This window comes from Cherax quadricarinatus, chromosome 65, assembly GCF_038502225.1.
Source record: "Cherax quadricarinatus isolate ZL_2023a chromosome 65, ASM3850222v1, whole genome shotgun sequence".
Lineage (NCBI taxonomy): Eukaryota > Metazoa > Arthropoda > Malacostraca > Decapoda > Parastacidae > Cherax > Cherax quadricarinatus.
The window spans coordinates 22,229,687-22,245,935 of NC_091356.1; the positions used below are offsets into that span (position 1 = coordinate 22,229,687).

At 40.2% G+C, this 16,249-nt stretch overlaps 1 protein-coding gene across 1 annotated transcript in view; it reads right to left on the reverse strand.

Moving 5' to 3' along the window:
* Nucleotides 1-16,249, reverse strand: part of LOC128700569 (nephrin-like) — a 694,403-nt gene that overhangs the window by 462,228 nt on the left and 215,926 nt on the right. The window contains exon 5 of the mRNA XM_053793851.2: nt 7,372-7,599. Coding sequence (XP_053649826.2) covers nt 7,372-7,599 — 228 coding nt within the window. The remainder of the gene's footprint in view (nt 1-7,371; nt 7,600-16,249) is intronic.

Sequence of the window (16,249 nt, forward strand, 5' to 3'; positions counted from 1 at the left end):
AGTAGTAGTGAGAGGCAACTGAGAGGTCATGTCCCTCTCAGATCCAACCCTTCTCACTTGAAAAGCTTGTCCAAGGTGTTTTCTGTACCAAGATGCCACGTGTTGCAGTGTCTGACAAGATGAACATCAAAATGGTATACAATACCGACAGGTTGTTAGGTAAGACACATATGCAACAGTTAGACAACTTTATTCCGAAACGTTTCGCCTACACAGTAGGCTTCTTCAGTCGAATACAGAAAGTAGGAAGATGTGAAAGATGTGAAGACGATGTAATCAGTCCATCACCCTTAAAGTCGAAGAATTTGAGGTTGTCAGTCCCTCGGCCTGGAGAAGTTCAGTTCCATAGTCAGGAACTATCTGAAGATCAAGCGACAGTGCGGAGACTTAAATACTGTCGGAAGGAGAGGTGCAGGGTAGTAGTAGTAGTAGTAGTAGTAGTAGTAGTGAGAGGCAACTGAGAGGTCATGTCCCTCTCAGATCCAACCCTTCTCACTTGAAAAGCTTGTCCAAGGTGTTTTCTGTACCAAGATGCCACGTGGGACTGACAACCTCAAATTCTACGACTTTAAGGGTGATGGACTGATTACATCGTCTTCACATCTCTACTGTTCCTGCCTACTTTCTGTATTCGACTGAAGAAGCCTACTGTGTAGGCGAAACGTTTCGGAATAAAGTTGTCTAACTGTTGCATATGTGTCTTACCTAACATTCCCATATGCTGCATAAGTGTCTCAATCTTCAATTTAATTGGAAGCAGATGCAGTAGCTGTGTGTACCAGAGTGCAGTCACGTCACCTATTTTTTTGCACCACAGTGCTCATTGCAATTGAGTAATAATGAAGTGAGGAAAATGACTCTCTTTACTTGACAGGAAAAGTACAGAAAAATCCCTGCATCACTTTATTCCCAACGTGGGACAATTATTAACTCTCGGTGATCGATAGATATCAAGAAATCTATGATTTGTAATGAACCTGTGACGATGTTAAGCAAGTAGGGAAATTATGCTGACGTCCATGATTTTGGGGCAGGACCCCAAGGCAAAGCCCGCTCCAGGGTCAGATTGCTTTAAAAAACTGCCAGGGAAAGCATGCTTAACGCTGGGATAACAGACAAAGAACAACAGTGATCCACGCGTTGCTGTTCCTCAGTGACAGTCTCAACCATTCGTGGTAGAACTATTGTGAAATTACCGCGAAGTAAAGGGCAAATCTTGAATGTAGTGTACCAGTGCGAGTGTTGCGAATTTCCAGACTGAGTGGAAGACATGTGACATTCCTAAAGACACTTCGGCTTCTATCAAGGCACCAATACCTGTCGTACATGGTGCATTCAACACCACAACTAATAAGAACATAAGAACATAAGAACGAAGGAACACTGCAGCAGGCCTACTGGCCTATGTGAGGCAGGTCCAAGTCTCCTATCGGCTTAAGCCAATGCACCCAACCTAGTCAGGTCAGGTCACCTTGACTTAAGGGAGGAACACGGCAACCGTCCTGGTAGCACAAGCTAATCAGGTCCAACTCACACCCACCCACACCCACTCATGTATTTATCCAACCTATTTTTAAAGCTACACAACGTTCTGGCCTCTAGGACTGTACTTGGGAGTTTGTTCCACTCATCCACAACTCTATTACCAAATCAGTACTTTCCTATATCCTTCCTGAATCTGAATTTTTCTAACTTAAAACCATTGCTGCGAGTCCTGTCTAGGCTAGATATTTTCAGCACACTATTTACATCCCCTTTATTTATTCCTGTCTTCCATTTATACACCTCAATCATATCCCCCCTAATTCTACGTCTTTCTAGAGAGTGCAGATTTAGGGCCCTCAGTCTATCCTCATAGGGAAGGTTTCTGATACATGGGATCAACTTTGTCATCCTCCTTTGTACATTTTCCAGAGCATTTATATCCATTCTGTAATACGGTGACCAAAACTGTGCAGCATAATCTAAATGAGGCCTAACCAAGGATGTATCGAGTTGAACAACCTGAGCACTCCTATTATTTATGCTTCTTGATATGAAGCCAAGGATTCTATTAGCTTTATTGCGAACACTTATGCACTGTTGTCTTGGTTTCAGATTACTGCTGACCAGAACTCCTAAATCTTTTTCGCAATCCGTAATATTAAGATCTGCATTATTTAATTTATATGTGGCATGGTTATTGTCCTGTCCAACATTTAGAACTTTGCATTTGTCTATATTAAACTGCATCTGCCACCTCTCCGACCACTGCATCAGTCTATTCAAATCCTCCTGGAGTGCTCTAATGTTCTCGTCAGAATGAATTCGACGGCCTATTTTGGTGTCATCGGCAAACTTGCTGATGTCGCTCTTTATGCCCTCATCTATGTCGTTTATGTATATTGTGAACAGCAGGGGCCCCAACACTGACCCCTGTGGAACACCGCTCGTGACGCTTCCCCACTCTGATTTCTCCCCATTTATGCAAACTCTCTGCTGCCTATTTGTCAACCATGCCTCTATCCAGGAAAAATTTCTCCTATTCCATGTGCCTTAATTTTCCTCAATAGTCTCTGATGTGGGACCCTGTCAAAAGCCTTACTGAAGTCCATATACACAATATCATATTCATTACCATGATCTACCTCCTCAAATACCTTAGTGAGAAAAGTTAAAAAATTCGTAAGGCAGGAACGCCCCTTTGTAAAACCATGCTGAGATTCGTTGATTAATTTATGCTTTTCAAGGTGGCTACGAACTGCCTCGGCAATTATTGATTCCATAAATTTTCCCACTATGGAGGTTAGGCTTATTGGTCTATAGTTCGAAGCTAAGGACCTGTCACCTGCTTTGAAAATAGGTATCACATTTGCCATTTTCCACTTATCTGGCACCATGCCAGTTTGTAGTGATATGTTGAAAAGATTAGCCAAAGGTTTGCTAAGCTCCTCTTTACATTCCTTTAGAACCCTTGCATACAGTTCATCAGGGCCTGGGGATTTGTTAGGTTTTAATTTATCTATTTGCCTAATGACCATGTCACTTGTGACCCTAATCGTGCACAGTTTATTATCGTCCTGTTCTACATAATTTATCATTACTGGAATATCGCTGGTATTCTCCTGTGTAAAAACTGAGAGGAAGTTTGTGTTAAAACTTCTACACATTTCCTTATCACTGTCAGTGAGCTGACCCGAGGAACTTTTGAGTGGGCCTATTTTGTCCCTGATCTTACTTCTGCATACCTGAAAGAATCCTTTTGTGTTAGTCTTCGAATCTCTTGCAACTTTAACCTCATAATCTCTTTTTGCTTTTCTAATTCCTTTTTTTTTATTTCTCTCTAACTGAATATATCGATTTCTTAATTGCCCCTCCCCTCTTTTGATTTGCGTATATATGCCTCTCTTTTGACCAATTAGATATTTTAATCTATTGTTCATCCATTTAGGATCATTTTTGTTTGATCTGATTTCCCTATTTGGAACATAATTTGACTGAGCAGCTAGAACTATGCCCTGGAAAGCATCATATCGGCAACCATCACCACCTACCTGACCCTTAATCAGGTCATTCCAGTTCAGCCCACCTAAGTAATTTTTCAGTCCTATGAAATCAGCCAAGCGGAAGTCAGGACAGAGACTTGATTGCCATTCTTAGGGGAATTCCATGATATATTAAAACTGAGTGATTTGTGATCACTTTCCCCAAGCTCATCATTAACCTCAAGATTATTAATTAGTGTTTCCCTACTGGCAAGAACCAAGTCAAGGAGGTTATTTCCCCTAGTTGGCTCTGTCACAAACTGTTTTAAAAAACAATCCTGGATCGTATCAAGAAAGTCACCTGACTCTAAATTTCCTGTCAAATTGCTCCAGTCAATCTGTCTATAGTTGAAATCTCCCATTAGCACAACATTTTCGTATGTAGATGCCTTACGAATTTCGTCGCATAGAAGTTTACTGCACTCCCTATCAAGATTTGGGGCCCTGTAAATCACACCCAAAATTAGTTTTTCTCGGCCCTCGAGAAGCTGTAACCAAACAGATTCAGTGGCTGACGCTTCTAATTTAATATCTTGTCTAACACAACAATTTAAATTGTCTCTGACGTACATCGCTACTCCACCACCCTTCCTGTTGACCCTGTCAGTGTGGAATAATTTATAGCCTTGTATGTGACATTCAGAGGGCATCTCTCTATCTTTCAGATTGAGCCAGGTCTCTGTTATAGCAATAATATCTATGTTTCCTGCACTTGCAATTAATCTTAGCTCATCTATCTTATTTCTTACACTCCTGCTATTAGTATAGTAAACCTTAAGGGAGCTAGTCCCTTGCTGCCCTCTGCTGTCCCCCTTTGTTTGCTGACCTGATCTATTGTTTTTATTTATAACTTCATGCTGAATGCCTTTTATACATTTACTGTTTCCAACCCTAGTGTTGCAACCTGCTTGTTTCCCACACACACCCATACCTCTATTTTCCATCAGTTTAAAATCATAGGCATTTCACCAATGGCCTTCTCAATCGAGTCTGCAAGTGCTACCACCCCAGCCCCAGAGAGATGTACCCCATCCCTTGCATACATATCATGTTTGCCATAAAAGTTGTTCCAGTTGTCAATGAATGGGATTGCAAGTTCCTTGCAGTATCTGTCTAGCGAGCAATTTACACCAGTTGCCCTAGACAACCATTCATTTCCTACTCCCCTTCTAGGCAAGATGCTACATATGATTGGGATCCCTCCCTTAAACTTATTGAAATCTATAGCTGACCTGTACTTATCTAGCAGCTCTTCTCTCCTACCCTTCCCAATATCATTTCCACCAGCACTGAGACAGATAATGGGCTTGTTCCCATTACCTGACATGATATTATCCAGCCTGTTGACAATGTCCCCAACACCAGCTCCAGGGAAGCACACTCTATCTCTCATCTTCTTATTCCTATTACAAAAAGCACGGTCAATATATCTTACCTGAGAGTCACCAACCACAAGAATGTGCTTATCTCCATTAGCAGGGGCAGTAGTACCCTTACCTTCACTGGCCACTGAAGTACATTCATCCTGAAGAACAGAGAAGCGATTTCCTACCTTCAGATCTTCACTCTTAACTTTCCTTACTCTGATGCGCCTCCCATTACTGTGAACCACTCGCCACTTGTAGCAGGTGCTGGACTGCACCTCACTGCTGGTAGCCGTTGCTACCTCCCCAACTACAGCCTCCTCACAGCGAGAGACAGACTGCACCTCACTGCTAGAAGCCTCATTCCCCACAACTCCAGCCACCTCACACTCTCTCCCAGACCCATTGAGGTGGACCCTCAGCCTCCTAATCTCCTCCTGGAGAAGCAAGACCTCCTCCTTCAACACTCCAACCTCAATTTTTAAAACACTGCAGAAGCAAGCCAGGCTTTGTATCCGTCCACGCTAATCCCCAAAGCAGCTCAGGGTCTGTGACCTCACGTGACGACTGACCACTGATGAGTGATACAATGAGCAAGGTAGGTTTCAATCTTACTTATCAAATAGAGGAACTGCATTTTTTTGGTGATAAGGAGATTGAAACCGTCCTATAGATGGCAGTGAGATGTGGGCTTTTGAGCCCCAAAAAATAAATCATCATTTCAGCAGTAACATGAAATGTTGATATAGCCTCCCTTTGGGGCAATTATATTCTCATAATTATTTAATTTCCCAGAGCCCTAAAGATTGGAATTTGATAGCTCCTCAACCTTCGTGGGTGGCTGCGAAGACGTTGAGCCATCACTAAGCTAAGTACCCTACAGTCCTCTAACATACTTATCTCAACAGGCTCCAATTCCTTACACATGGTCTACTAGGAGGAAGAGAGGCTAAAGCCAAGTGTACTAGAGCATGGAAAAATTATAGAAGCAAATGATGCAGGAAAACAGGGAGTTGAGCCGAAGAGCCAGAAATGATTATGCACTGATAGAGAGAAGCCCGGCATCATTATGTGAATGACATAGCATCAAAAGGAAAATCTGACCCAGAGCTGTTATACAGCCACATTAGGAGGAAAACAGTCAGGAACTATGTGAGCAACTCAGCTTACGATTCAGGGAGGTATTCACAGTAAGACAGAGAGGCTTCCAGCAAACTGAGATGGTAGGGTGCACCAGCAAGTGCTGGATACGCTGCACACAACCGAGGAAGAGATGAAGAAACTTCTAGAGGAACTAGATACTGTGAAGGTGGTGGGCACAGATAATATATTTCCTTGGGTCCTGAGAGAGAGCAGGTACACTATGTGTGCCACTATTGGAGTTCTATGACAAGGTATCAGAAATAAGACAGTAGAGAGAGGATGGGTAGACAGTAACTTCTTGGACTATAAGAAGGCTTTCGACAGAGTACCACACTTGAGACTGGTTGAAAATTTGGAGGAGCAGGCAGGGATAGGAGGGAAAGTACTGCAATGGATCAGGAAATACCTGACAGGAAGGAAACGTGTGTTGGTACGAGACGGTGTCAGAGTGGGTGCATGTTTCGATTGGGGTTCCACAAGGGTGAGCCCTGGGTCCGTTGCTGTTTCTTGTATATGTGAATGACATGACGGAAGGGATAGAGTCAGAGGTGACCTTGCTTGCAGACGATGTGAAGCTAATGAGAATGCAAGCGGACGAGGATCAGGTAACCCTACAAGAGGATCTGAGCAGGCTGCAAGCCTGGTCCGACAAATGGCTCCTGGAGTTTAACCCCAGCAAGTGCAAAGTTATAAAGCCTGAGGAACGACAAAGACAGTAGACGGAATACAACCTAAGAAGTTAAAGGGTTCAAAGCACGCTGAAGGAAAAGGTTCTTGGCGTGAGCATCATACCGAGCACATCTGAGGTGCACATCAACCAAATAACTGCTGTAGCTTACAGGCGAACCAGAGAATAGCGTTTCAACATATAAGTTTCATTCACGACACTGTGCACCGTATACGTCAGACCCATACTGAAGTGTGCAGCACCAGTATGGAACCCACACTGGTGAAACACATTAAGAAATTAGAGAACGTGTAAAGGTTTGCAACAAGACTAGTCCCGGAGCTGAGGAAATAGTCTCGTTGCTACGAGGAGAGGATGAGGAAACTCATCCTGACAACACTGGAGGACATGAAGGATAGGGGAAGACATAATAACAACATAAAATACAGAGAAGAAATGACAAGGTGGATTGGGACAGAATATTTTAGAAGCACAACAACAAGGGGTCACGCTGGAAGGTAAAAACTGAAAGGAGCCACAGGAATGTTTGGAAGTACTTCTTCATCCATAGATTTGTCAGGGAGAGAGTGAACCATTAGCTATGAATCGACCCCTGCAACCATAATTAGGTGAGCAAACACACAGACACACACATACGATAGGTAATACTTACTGTGTATTTTAAGATGGAATGTTCGCTCCATTGGAGGAGAGAGAGGGTTGTTCTTCGACCTACATGTGAGAGGCACTTGAACTATCTCTGGTGTGAGAGGTCCCACAGTGACCTCGTTCACGGTGTGGGGAGGAGCACCGCTGCTGCTGCTGCTGCTGCTGACCACGTAACTGGTATTGTCCAGGAGCTTCTCAGCCTGCCACCACGTCACACTTGGTGCTGGGGAACCTGAAGGAAGAAAAATCACGTTCAGATATAAAGGATAAAGACTTCTTTACAGTACTATTCCCAGAGGGATAATCTTAGTATCCCCGGAAGGATAATTGTCGAGGATAAGTTGATAAAATTTGCAGTGTGGCGTATCTTAGGTAGGGTCCTCAGGTTTTAACCAAGAATGCGTTCCGCACCTGTCGACTAATGTTCAAGTACTTATTGTACTACAAGATGATTAGGGGCACTAAGATGCTTATTTTTGCTAGAAGAACAACGTCGGCAGGACTGCATCATAGGAGGTGAGCCACCATAGTCGTCTAGCAACAAGGCACCTACTTACTACCATGGTAACAGATGTGACAGATGTAAGGTGACTTATCCAAATATCTCACCTTTAAATCATATTCGAGGTCTTTGATTAAGTGCCATTTTGCTCAGAGTAATTGTTGAAATATTGCCTTCCTTTCGTTTAATACGTAGCAGCAGCAGGCAACAACTTAACAGGTTGGCAAGGCAACAACGTAAACAGCCTCTCAGAGACAACACAGAGACAATGCAATGATTTTAGCGGCGGGTAAGTTGTTTATTATTATTGGTTGTCGTGCTGACGTTACAAGCAGGTGTACAGGCCGCAAGACTACACTTGTGTTCGTAATAGATAGGGTTGATTATGATGAATTTGACAAGGTTTAGTCTGCTGAAGTTCAGATAAGTTAGGTTAGGTTGCATTATGTGGGCTGGGGTAGGTTATTTTGGGTTAAATCTGGTTAGGTTAAGTTAGATTGGGTTAGATTCGAATTGATAGTAATATGCCAATGAAAAAGGTGGCTGAGGACACACAGAAATCGTTAACGTCTGCAGACGAGTCACTCTGAATCCTTTTTAATGCGTCTTCTTCCTTCACTGACATCACACTTTGTCTAATCAAATAAGTCTCTAAGTGTATTTCTCGGATCTTGCAATATTTGCTTTGTTTTCCACAAGCAGCTAACGTGCGTTCAAAAAACATATTGTTTGCTTGAATAAGCTGCTTATTGTGGAGTATGACTGGCGGCAACACTTGCCAGTTAAACTCAGTTATTGTTACTGCTTAAAACTTTCAAAACAATTGCGTTTATGCTATCTTGGAATTCTACTTGTTCATCAGTTTAGGCAGCCAGTGTTTTCCAGACATGACGTGCGTATGGTTTATACATGTGAAATAACCTCTTAATGCATGTGAAGTTCACGAAGTGGTAGGAGGTATTAGGCGTCCCTGAAGGGATAAATTAAATTGATAACAGAATACTTTTTTCTCCAAATGTTATCGTTTATAACATGATAACATCTGCTTGAACAGGCTTCAATTTTTCGGGACTGATTGACTACGACTATTAGCGTGTTTGGTGCTCACTTCGCACTTTTACACAGACTATTCCTGATTTTGGAAATCCTTGTGATATCCTGAGAAATCCTCTTCTGATCGGTTTCAAACTTTCAATTCAGATTTATTCTATTCAAATGAAGGTTAATGTTTTATTGAAGTGACTAGGTGCCAATTTGCCAATGTCCTATTTCAAAATATTTCCTATTTCAAAATATTTCCTATTTCAAAATATTTCCTATTTCAAAATATTTCCTATTTCAAAATATTTCCTATTTCAAAATATTTCCTATTTCAAAATATTTCCTATTTCAAAATATTTCCTATTTCAAAATATTTCCTATTTCAAAATATTTCCTATTTCAAAATATTTCCTATTTCAAAATATTTCCTATTTCAAAATATTTCCTATTTCAAAATATTTCCTATTTCAAAATATTTCCTATTTCAAAATATTTCCTATTTCAAAATATTTCCTATTTCAAAATATTTCTGTTAAATAATATTAGCATCTCTTTTAAAATAAAGTGAGAGTCTATAGTCTAGGACGTGTTGATGTGAATTTGCAAATAGATTGGTACAAAAATAACCCTCACAGAGTAGAGAGAAGCCATGACGATGTTTCGGTCCGACTTGGACCATTTACAAGTTGATAAATTAGACACATGTGCAACTCTTGGGTATCTTTATTGAGGAAACGTTTCGCCACACAGTGGCTTCATCAGTCCATACAAAGGAGAATCTTGAAGAACAAGAGGAGAATGAGGTAATCAGTCCCTCAACCTTGAGTCGATGTGGTCAGTCCATCAATCTTGAATAGAATACGGCATACGTGCTGAGAAGGAGCTTATAAACCGTTGGTAGGAGAGGTGCAGCAGTCATAGGTCGTGTAACATTTGTTCAATGTTGAAGTAGGTCGTGCCCAAGAATTAGGCAAGGTTGAGGGACTGATTACCTCATTCTCCTCCTGTTCTTCAAGATTCTCCTTTGTATGGACTGATGAAGCCACTGTGTGGCGAAACGTTTCCTCAATAAAGATACCCAAGAGTTGCACATGTGTCTAATTTATCAACATGTCGGTTCTCTGAACCATTCATCTACATTTACAAGTTGGTCCAAGTCGGACCGAAACGTCATCATAAGCTGCTGCCTCCTATGTGCCGGTTATTTGTGTATTGTTCCAGTCACGGTGTTGTGCCTTGTTCCATTTTTAAGTAGATTTTCATAACAATAAATTTGGATTTTTTTCTGAGTCTAAGGACCAGAAATAGAATTCTATACAATGTCATCTCTGATAAGTTTTAAACTTTAAGCCATACAGTGGACTCCCGGTTAACGAACTTTTTTCATTCCAGTAGTATGTTCAGGTGCCAGTACTGACCGAATTTTTTCCCATAAGGAATATTGTGAAGTAGATTAGTCCATTTTAGACCCCCAAACATACACGTACAAACGCACTTACATAAATACACTTACATAAATGGTCGCATTTGGAGGTGATCGTTAAGCGGGGGTCCACTGTATTTGGCTTTCCTCGGTTGAAAATTTACATTACTTAGGCTGTGGAAGTTTTCCTTTGTCAGTTTTATTAAAAAACAGTCGAAACAGTATATGGAGAATGCACATTTCGCTCGGCTTCAAACCCTAAACGATGGTGTCATAACTAGATAAATGTTTCGTGCCATTTTTCCGGTTTGATTCAACACACTGGGGAAATATAAAAGTCGGGTTTCCTTCCATGACCTGCGAATGCCTCATCCGATCAGCTTCAAACCATGAAACTGATGTATGTTACTTAGAGAAAGCTTTGAATATTTGTTGTACTTTATCATTGCTATTTTGCAAAAATTATCATAAACTCCTTATATGTCCTTAATAATGTTGATAAATTAGACACATGTGCAACTCTTGGGTATCTTTATTGAGGAAACGTTTCGCCACACAGTGGCTTCATCAGTCCATACAAAGGAGAATCTTGAAGAACAGGAGGAGAATGAGGTAATCAGTCCCTCAACCTTGAGTCGATGTGGTCAGTCCATCCACATCGACTCAAGGTTGAGGGACTGATTACCTCATTCTCCTCCTGTTCTTCAAGATTCTCCTTTGTATGGACTGATGAAGCCACTGTGTGGCGAAACGTTTCCTCAATAAAGATACCCAAGAGTTGCACATGTGTCTAATTTATCAACATGTCGGTTCTCTGAACCATTCATCTACAAGTCCTTAATAATAATAATAATAATAATAATAATAATAATAATAATAATAATAATAATAATAATAATAATAATAATTTCTACAAGCATATGATAAAACTTATACAGACCATAGCTGACATCAGTGACATCCTATATAGATAGCTGACATCAGTGACATCCTATATAGATAGCTGACATCAGTGACATCCTATATAGATAGCTGACATCAGTGACATCCTATATAGATAGCTGACATCAGTGACATCCTATATAGATAGCTGACATCAGTGACATCCTATATAGATAGCTGACATCAGTGACATCCTATATAGATAGCTGACATCAGTGACATCCTATATAGATAGCTGACATCAGTGACATCCTATATAGATAGCTGACATCAGTGACATCCTATATAGATAGCTGACATCAGTGACATCCTATATAGATAGCTGACATCAGTGACATCCTATATAGATAGCTGACATCAGTGACATCCTATATAGATAGCTGACATCAGTGACATCCTATATAGATAGCTGACATCAGTGACATCCTATATAGATAGCTGACATCAGTGACATCCTATATAGATAGCTGACATCAGTGACATCCTATATAGATAGCTGACATCAGTGACATCCTATATAGATAGCTGACATCAGTGACATCCTATATAGATAGCTGACATCAGTGACATCCTATATAGATAGCTGACATCAGTGACATCCTATATAGATAGCTGACATCAGTGACATCCTATATAGATAGCTGACATCAGTGACATCCTATAGAGATAGCTGACATCAGTGACATCCTATATAGATAGCTGACATCAGTGACATCCTATAGAGATAGCTGACATCAGTGACATCCTATATAGATAGCTGACATCAGTGACATCCTATATAGATAGCTGACATCAGTGACATCCTATATAGATAGCTGACATCAGTGACATCCTATATAGATAGCTGACATCAGTGACATCCTATATAGATAGCTGACATCAGTGACATCCTATATAGATAGCTGACATCAGTGACATCCTATATAGATAGCTGACATCAGTGACATCCTATATAGATAGCTGACATCAGTGACATCCTATATAGATAGATGACTTCAATGACATCCTATATAGATAGCTGACATCAGTGACATCCTATATAGATAGCTGACATCAGTGACATCCTATATAGATAGCTGACATCAGTGACATCCTATATAGATAGCTGACATCAGTGACATCCTATATAGATAGCTGACATCAGTGACATCCTATATAGATAGCTGACATCAGTGACATCCTATATAGATAGCTGACATCAGTGACATCCTATATAGATAGCTGACATCAGTGACATCCTATATAGATAGCTGACATCAGTGACATCCTATATAGATAGCTGACATCAGTGACATCCTATATAGATAGCTGACATCAGTGACATCCTATATAGATAGCTGACATCAGTGACATCCTATATAGATAGATGACTTCAATGACATCCTATATAGATAGCTGACATCAGTGACATCCTATATAGATAGCTGACATCAGTGACATCCTATATAGATAGCTGACATCAGTGACATCCTATATAGATAGCTGACATCAGTGACATCCTATATAGATAGCTGACATCAGTGACATCCTATATAGATAGCTGACATCAGTGACATCCTATATAGATAGCTGACATCAGTGACATCCTATATAGATAGCTGACATCAGTGACATCCTATATAGATAGCTGACATCAGTGACATCCTATATAGATAGCTGACATCAGTGACATCCTATATAGATAGCTGACATCAGTGACATCCTATATAGATAGCTGACATCAGTGACATCCTATATAGATAGCTGACATCAGTGACATCCTATATAGATAGCTGACATCAGTGACATCCTATATAGATAGCTGACATCAGTGACATCCTATATAGATAGCTGACATCAGTGACATCCTATATAGATAGCTGACATCAGTGACATCCTATATAGATAGCTGACATCAGTGACATCCTATATAGATAGCTGACATCAGTGACATCCTATATAGATAGCTGACATCAGTGACATCCTATATAGATAGCTGACATCAGTGACATCCTATATAGATAGCTGACATCAGTGACATCCTATATAGATAGCTGACATCAGTGACATCCTATATAGATAGCTGACATCAGTGACATCCTATATAGATAGCTGACATCAGTGACATCCTATATAGATAGCTGACATCAGTGACATCCTATATAGATAGCTGACATCAGTGACATCCTATATAGATAGCTGACATCAGTGACATCCTATATAGATAGCTGACATCAGTGACATCCTATATAGATAGCTGACATCAGTGACATCCTATATAGATAGCTGACATCAGTGACATCCTATATAGATAGCTGACATCAGTGACATCCTATATAGATAGCTGACATCAGTGACATCCTATATAGATAGCTGACATCAGTGACATCCTATATAGATAGCTGACATCAGTGACATCCTATATAGATAGCTGACATCAGTGACATCCTATATAGATAGCTGACATCAGTGACATCCTATATAGATAGCTGACATCAGTGACATCCTATATAGATAGCTGACATCAGTGACATCCTATATAGATAGCTGACATCAGTGACATCCTATATAGATAGCTGACATCAGTGACATCCTATATAGATAGCTGACATCAGTGACATCCTATATAGATAGCTGACATCAGTGACATCCTATATAGATAGCTGACATCAGTGACATCCTATATAGATAGCTGACATCAGTGACATCCTATATAGATAGCTGACATCAGTGACATCCTATATATAGATGACATCAGTGACATCCTATATAGATAGACATCAGTGACATCCTATATAGATAGCTGACATCAGTGACATCCTATATAGATAGCTGACATCAGTGACATCCTATATAGATAGCTGACATCAGTGACATCCTATATAGATAGCTGACATCAGTGACATCCTATATAGATAGCTGACATCAGTGACATCCTATATAGATAGCTGACATCAGTGACATCCTATATAGATAGCTGACATCAGTGACATCCTATATAGATAGCTGACATCAGTGACATCCTATATAGATAGCTGACATCAGTGACATCCTATATAGATAGCTGACATCAGTGACATCCTATATAGATAGCTGACATCAGTGACATCCTATATAGATAGCTGACATCAGTGACATCCTATATAGATAGCTGACATCAGTGACATCCTATATAGATAGCTGACATCAGTGACATCCTATATAGATAGCTGACATCAGTGACATCCTATATAGATAGCTGACATCAGTGACATCCTATATAGATAGCTGACATCAGTGACATCCTATATAGATAGCTGACATCAGTGACATCCTATATAGATAGCTGACATCAGTGACATCCTATATAGATAGCTGACATCAGTGACATCCTATATAGATAGCTGACATCAGTGACATCCTATATAGATAGCTGACATCAGTGACATCCTATATAGATAGCTGACATCAGTGACATCCTATATAGATAGCTGACATCAGTGACATCCTATATAGATAGCTGACATCAGTGACATCCTATATAGATAGCTGACATCAGTGACATCCTATATAGATAGCTGACATCAGTGACATCCTATATAGATAGCTGACATCAGTGACATCCTATATAGATAGCTGACATCAGTGACATCCTATATAGATAGCTGACATCAGTGACATCCTATATAGATAGCTGACATCAGTGACATCCTATATAGATAGCTGACATCAGTGACATCCTATATAGATAGCTGACATCAGTGACATCCTATATAGATAGCTGACATCAGTGACATCCTATATAGATAGCTGACATCAGTGACATCCTATATAGATAGCTGACATCAGTGACATCCTATATAGATAGCTGACATCAGTGACATCCTATATAGATAGCTGACATCAGTGACATCCTATATAGATAGCTGACATCAGTGACATCCTATATAGATAGCTGACATCAGTGACATCCTATATAGATAGCTGACATCAGTGACATCCTATATAGATAGCTGACATCAGTGACATCCTATATAGATAGCTGACATCAGTGACATCCTATATAGATAGCTGACATCAGTGACATCCTATATAGATAGCTGACATCAGTGACATCCTATATAGATAGCTGACATCAGTGACATCCTATATAGATAGCTGACATCAGTGACATCCTATATAGATAGCTGACATCAGTGACATCCTATATAGATAGCTGACATCAGTGACATCCTATATAGATAGCTGACATCAGTGACATCCTATATAGATAGCTGACATCAGTGACATCCTATATAGATAGCTGACATCAGTGACATCCTATATAGATAGCTGACATCAGTGACATCCTATATAGATAGCTGACATCAGTGACATCCTATATAGATAGCTGACATCAGTGACATCCTATATAGATAGCTGACATCAGTGACATCCTATATAGATAGCTGACATCAGTGACATCCTATATAGATAGCTGACATCAGTGACATCCTATATAGATAGCTGACATCAGTGACATCCTATATAGATAGCTGACATCAGTGACATCCTATATAGATAGCTGACATCAGTGACATCCTATATAGATAGCTGACATCAGTGACATCCTATATAGATAGCTGACATCAGTGACATCCTATATAGATAGCTGACATCAGTGACATCCTATATAGATAGCTGACATCAGTGACATCCTATATAGATAGCTGACATCAGTGACATCCTATATAGATAGCTGACATCAGTGACATCCTATATAGATAGCTGACATCAGTGACATCCTATATAGATAGCTGACATCAGTGACATCCTATATAGATAGCTGACATCAGTGACATCCTATATAGATAGCTGACATCAGTGACATCCTATATAGATAGCTGACATCAGTGACATCCTATATAGATAGCTGACATCAGTGACATCCTATATAGATAGCTGACATCAGTGACATCCTATATAGATAGCTGACATCAGTGACATCCTATATAGATAGCTGACATCAGTGACATC